The sequence below is a fragment of the Cyprinodon variegatus genome, unplaced genomic scaffold (genome assembly GCF_000732505.1).
Source record: "Cyprinodon variegatus isolate N-32 unplaced genomic scaffold, C_variegatus-1.0 Scaffold485, whole genome shotgun sequence".
Lineage (NCBI taxonomy): Eukaryota > Metazoa > Chordata > Actinopteri > Cyprinodontiformes > Cyprinodontidae > Cyprinodon > Cyprinodon variegatus.
Window position 1 is genome coordinate 16,341 of NW_015150938.1, and position 6,179 is coordinate 22,519.

Genomic DNA, 6,179 nt, shown 5'->3' on the forward strand with positions numbered 1-6,179 from the left:
ATGAGTGAAGCAGAGAGGGTGGGGCAGTGTTTTTCTGTTTTTCTTCAAATTTTCAGTCGAAGTCTACTCTCTTCTCAATGTAACAGACTGCAGCTTTAAATAAAACAAAAAAGGTATTAATATTGGGTAATAGGCCACCACCAGAAGATGAAGACCCCCTGATAATCCACTCCAAAAGGTTGTACTTATGTGGTTGTGATAGTCCTGTAATCCCTATCCTGCGATGGGGAGTAAAGAACAGATGAATTATGTTCTCCGAGGGAGCCAGCTCACCTACAGGCCCCAATAGGCACCCTGTTCCCCTTCTTGAACCACCAGGCACTGGGGGCAGACCACTACTTAGACCTGGGCTCCCAAACCCCCTCCCTCTTGCACCTGCTCAACCTCCAAATCTCCTCCTAGCTTCACTACTCTGCCCACCAACTGAGGTAGAGACCACCAGCCCTCAGCAAAGAGACATCAGCCATGGGGCAGAGATGCAACAGAGAACCCCTCCACTCCCATTGATTTACTTTCTTTTAAGTAGAAAGAACGTTTTATGCGACTTTGTACTTCCGTAAAAATTCAAAAAATATCCACTGGACTTGGTTTCCAAGATTTGAAGACGTTTCGCCACCTCTCCAGGAAGCTTTCTCATTTCAAATGTCTGGATCCGCAGTGAGTTTGAGTCTTATATAGACAAAGCCTTGTATCGCTTGGAAACATGCAAATGTTATGTTTTTGCGTTTAATTTTCTCATCGCTGTCTTCTGTTGCGTGTCTTTTGGATTTACTTGCTGATTTGATAAAAGCCCATTTTGGATATCCACAGTTTTGGAGAGCATCTTTGATGTGTTTTTGTTCTTTGTGCTTCCCATCTGTTTTAGTGGGGACATGTTCTGCCCGGTGTTGTAAGGTTCTGATGACTGAGAGTTTGTGTTCCAGTGGGTGGTGTGAGTCAAAAAGAAGATACTGGTCTGTGTGAGTAGGTTTTCTATACACTTCAATGTTTAGGCTTCCATCTCCTTCTATGCTCACCAGACAGTCCAGAAATGGTAGTTTGTTGTCCTTGGCATCCTCTCTTGTGAATTTGAGGTGTTGGTCAACAGAGTTGATGTGTTTTGTGAAAGCTTCCAAATCCTCTAGCTGGATTTTGACGATTTTGCTGGATTTTGCTGTTGTTCTGGCCTTTTTCAACATGTTAACTGATTTCAGTGAGTCCCCCAGTTTTGCTGACATACCACTTATGTTCTTATATCTATCTAGTATTAGTCACCACTTTATCTTACACTTCATTAAAGGTATAGTGAAAGATTTTTCGCTAATTTTGAAAAGACCTGCCCTCTCCACAAAAAAAAATGCACATGTACCGGCTAGGGTACAGGGTTGTGCCAAAAGCCCATTACTCCCTGTGCTCGTTCTGTTTAAAAGTTGCTGTGTGCATCGATCATACAAGCTTAATTTCGAAAAGAAGATTTGCAATTTTTACACTATTTCAGACTCACCATCGGTAAGTGAAAATTGGGACAAGCACATAGTATGGCCTGACGTAAACAAATCACCAGAATATTTGACAATTAGGAGGACCATCTGTGTTTGGAGGACAATAACCAATACGTCATTGTCTGGGACCTTCTGTGTGACAACCGCTGGTTCCAGAGGTCGGTTGGCAGCCTACCAGCTGGAACCAACCCTTACTCTCTGGGCTTGGACTGAACTATAAGGCCAGGTTAGTGACTCATATGTTTTTATCAACCTCCAGAAAGATGTGGTCCTTTTTCCTTTTCAGATATTTAACAGAGGAATTTAGATATTGAGGGTCCTATTTACAATTTTATCCAATCATTTCTTCTCAGAGAATTTCCCTTGTCTCCTTGAAAGTCATACACTGGATTTCAAGAGATGGTCTTGCCTCACCCAATAGTGGGCCATGTTAACTTAGCAAAAATACTTGTTTTACCCAGGTTCCGATACCATTTTTTAAATATTCCTTATCATTAATCGGCCAAACGTAACCTAGAACTGGGAAAGGACAATGTTTCTATATGGGAAAAAAACTTTTCTAAAGACAGGTTTTAAGTCAGTGCGATGTGTTTTATTATGTGTTTTTTCTTTGTGTTTTGTCAAGGACTTTGTAATTTTATCTGTAGGTGAAGCAATCAATCAATAAATGAATTGCTTCTATATTTACATAGGCTCCCTACTGATTTAACACACTTAGTGACAAAAGTTCTTACACCATAGACAAACTTGTTTTATTAAAAGAGAGCATTACACAAAAATGTCCACATTTAACTTTGAGAATAAATAAAAATAATTTCCTTCACTTTGCATTTGAAAAAAGCTACTTGATTACAAAACAAAGCTTTTATTTTTTTTATCCACCTATTTTTTATATATACTTCAGTTCTTTAATTCCAGTTCTATCAATGACAAGAAAAAAAAAGCAGAAAAAATGTAATGTCAAAAAAAATTCAGCTGAAAAACTCAAAACCGAAATATGTTATAACACCATAGAACGGACAGATATATATGAAAACATATATGAAAAATGCAGCACTGATTCTGTTTGGTGCTTAATAGCAGATACAAGTTGCGTTTGCCGAATATAGTCAATTTCAAATGTATTTTCTTCTCTGCCCTTTTAACTTACTAAATAGCAAATTCATGTATTGCAAGTACCGTAGTAAAAAATATCAGCATAAAAAACATACAGCAGACTATATATTGCAATGTACATATTTATTTCATCGTTACGCCTGTCATAGTTGTAAAAACGTAACAAAAGCTTTTATGTATTTAGTTGGAATGATTATACAATCTAAGATTGTTCTTAGCTTTTCATAAGAGTTTTAAGCTGACAGAGGACAGGAGGACATTTGTGTGTTTAAAGCTAAGAAGTTGCACTTGCACTTATATCTGGTGTTTGAGGATTTATGGAGTCCTGTTGTCCATGGTGCTTTTTTAAGCAAATGATACAAAATGCATAGAGAAGTGGATTGATGCAACTATTTACAAAAGCTAGTGCTCCAGTAATATTCCATGTTGTTTTGCAAAATTTTAACAGAAAGTCATTCTTCAAACAAATAGCTGCCACGCCCAGCAGATTCAGGGCTTGATACGGGACCCACAGGACAAAAAAGCAGGCGATGATACTGGTGACAATTTGGGTTGTTTGATGATTTTTAAAAAGGGCACCTTGACTAACCCTTCTTTGGAGACTAACATAAGCAAATGCCACTAAAGATATAGAAGCCAACCCCACTGTGGCCTCTATCAGTAGCAATGCTACTCTTTGGGCATCAGAAGAGTATTCTGGTCGGCAATATGTCACTTTCTGATCCGTTACCAGCCTTCGAACCACCAAACTGGGGATGGAGATGAGAACAGCAACCAGCCAAAGCAGAACCAGTATTAGTCTTCCTGGTACCTGTTTGCAGTTCCTGCGGTGGACCACCACGACATAGCGCTGGACGCTAACTGCGGTCACAGTCAGCATGCTGCCATAAACACTGCAATACACAAGCCCTGTTAAAAGTTTACAGATTCCCATCCCAAATGGCCAGCTGTAGATTAAATTGTAAATCCAAGGTGGAAGAGTCATCAGGCAGAGCAGGTCAGAAACGGCCAGATTGCACATCAACTGTCGGCTCAGGCTGGACATTTTCTGCCAGTTAGGCTTGAGAAGAATCACAGCTATGTTTCCAGGAACTCCCAGAATAAAGCAGAAGGACAGCACCACAGCCGGGATGAGAACTCTGGAGGTCCAAGATGGAGGAGAAGGATCTTGTGGAGTAGAAAAGTAAGAAGGCGCCACAGTGAAATTAGGTTGATTCATCTTGACTGAGAAAGTTGTTGTCTGAGCAGCTGATGCTTCCAAATGGGGTAAAATGCAGCAAAGGAAGTGGGTTTTCACAGAGGAACTGAAAAAATAGCATTTCATGTTTGTGCATGGCAGCATCATTGTGCTTGTTGTGGCTATATATAGGAATCACCCACCCTAAATTAAAACGCTCTTCGGCTTTTGTAGGACAATAAAAAACATGATTAAAGTATTTAATCCAAAATTTAAAGTATGTAATCCAATTATTTTGATTGCACTTTTATTCTTGGATTCTCTAGATAACTTCAAAAAAGATAAGAAAAAAACCAGAAGCTTATAAAAATGTAATTTGGTTCACATGATTGTCTCGTCTATTTTTATTTATTTGTCTATAATGGAAAAATAGAATATAGAATTTTGTTAAAAATCCAAAGAAAAGCAAAAATATGCCATTAAAATTACTTTGAGAAAAAACCTTGGTGTCTATCAAAAGTTGTACATTAGCAACTTCTCAAATGCCACACTCTGGTGTTGACTATGCAATTGGTGTGGTTTCCCAGAATGCACATGAGGTTTATCAGAAACCAGCTCCCCTTCCAACCTGTTTTCGGTCAAGTTTATTAGAAACCTTTGTTGTTATGCATACATAAAAGTAAACAGGATTCAGCAAACAATTGAGGGTACTTTTTAGCTTTAAAAGCTTAGCGCCTCACAAGAGCCACTTTGAGAAATAATTAGCAGACAAAAGAGCGGTAAAAACTCTGTTTATATTCTTTGCAAAAATGTACTGTTGTTACCAGAGTGGGTTAGACTCTGCCTGGGCTGCACTTTGCTTTGTCCTGTTTGTGAACAGGATATTAAGGTGTAGTCATGAAGGTCACTGTGTCTGATTTGGGTAGCTCATGGCCTAATTTTTGTATTTTTTTTATATTATTGGTTTTGGTCTGCCTTTTCACCCACTGACTTTCAATGTCATGCAGTGGAGCAGCTCACAGCCAAGAGTGAACCTGCATAAGAGTCAGCTACTCTAAGTTAGAGGTCATTGCTTAAGTATCTTGGTGTCTTGATCTGAGAGATGAGGGCTGGACAGGAGATGGATAGACAGGAAAACCCCCAACCATCTCACCCAAAAAAAAAGAAAAGGTCTAAGCATAGAAATTACAAAAAAATGAATACTGTCTTTGCATCAACAGCTACAACCGATTGGTTTCAACCTCATTCTCTTGGCACTCATTGAAGGTTAGTGACTCACAGATTCATAATCATCTTCCGTCAGATTATATCTGCAGATCTGGTTTTAAACAAACTCTTTTGAATAATCCAACTTTTTGTCTTGCCTTGAAATGAGTCCTCTGTTCCAATAGTATTTTATTATTGGGCATGTATGACATTTTTCCTGACTAGAGAAACTCTAAGTGATTTGGCTTTGAATATTTTTTATTTTTTAAAAGTCATCAGTTACAACTGTGTTATATTGCAAGTGTACAAGTGTCAGTGGTGATGGTGGTGGGTTTGGGTTTGCAAGGAGGCTCAGTCTGATAGATTGCTGTAGAGTCAGTAGCAAAATTCAAGTGGATTGCATTAGCTGTCTTCACATGCCTGTCCAAGAGGAGTGTGTCCTTCAGGTTAATGACTCAATGCAATCAGCTGGGTTCCCTTGGATAGAATACATTGAGCCACTCTGACTGTATGATCTAATCAAATTGTCTATGTAAAGTGCCTAGAGATTACATGTGTTGTCATTTGTCCCTATGTAAATTGACTGAATTGAAATTAAAGTTGGTCAGTTAGACCAGGCCCAACTGCAAATTGTACAGCCGATGCAATACCTGCCAAATACTTTCTACTAAACAGTGCACAATTGCTTTTGTTGGAGGCACTGTAATGAATTGTCAAGGTTTGTCATCATTTGAGACTTTCCCATGCAGAGAGATAATGTTCTGCAACCAGTTGCAATTCTGCATCCCCTCCTCTCAAGATTCACCAACATTTCAAAGCTTGTCTACACACAGAGAGATTCAGGAGAGGCTAGCTCTCTAAAATTTGGAAATGGAGAGGAATAAGAGAATAAACTAAAAAACTAAATGTAACAATTACAGTTTAAGAAAATGTATAGTATTCCCTGATAATGTGTGACTGAGGCCGGCACCCAGGAAAAGGAGGTAATCTCAGGCTGCTGCTGTTGTACTGTGTTCTCCCACACATTAGTAAAGTCCCTGTGGGCTAAATGAATGAAGTTTTTGAGCTGCCAAAATTTCCCTATTTATGCAAAACTAAACCATTAAATCGATAATAGAAAGCAGACCATGGTAGATAGATAGATAGATAGATAGATAGATAGATAGATAGATAGATAGATAGATAGATAGATAGATAGA

General features: G+C 38.7%; 2 protein-coding genes across 2 annotated transcripts in view; one reads left to right on the top strand and one right to left on the bottom strand.

Moving 5' to 3' along the window:
• Nucleotides 1-2,456: 2,456 nt before the first annotated feature.
• c5ar1 (complement component 5a receptor 1) lies at nt 2,457-3,816 on the bottom strand. The gene has a single exon (XM_015390084.1). The coding sequence runs from the start codon at nt 3,814-3,816 to the stop codon at nt 2,872-2,874; it is 945 nt and encodes a 314-aa protein (XP_015245570.1). The 3' UTR covers nt 2,457-2,871.
• A 42-nt stretch (nt 3,817-3,858) lies between these two features.
• Nucleotides 3,859-6,179, top strand: part of LOC107094476 (inactive serine protease 35-like) — a 4,948-nt gene continuing 2,627 nt past the window's right edge. The window contains exon 1 of the mRNA XM_015390076.1: nt 3,859-3,863. Coding sequence (XP_015245562.1) covers nt 3,859-3,863 — 5 coding nt within the window. The remainder of the gene's footprint in view (nt 3,864-6,179) is intronic.

What these genes read in the sequence shown, in the direction of transcription:
- c5ar1 (XM_015390084.1), bottom strand. Translation starts at nt 3,816, where the DNA reads ATGAATCAACCTAATTTCACTGTGGCGCCTTCTTACTTTTCTACTCCA.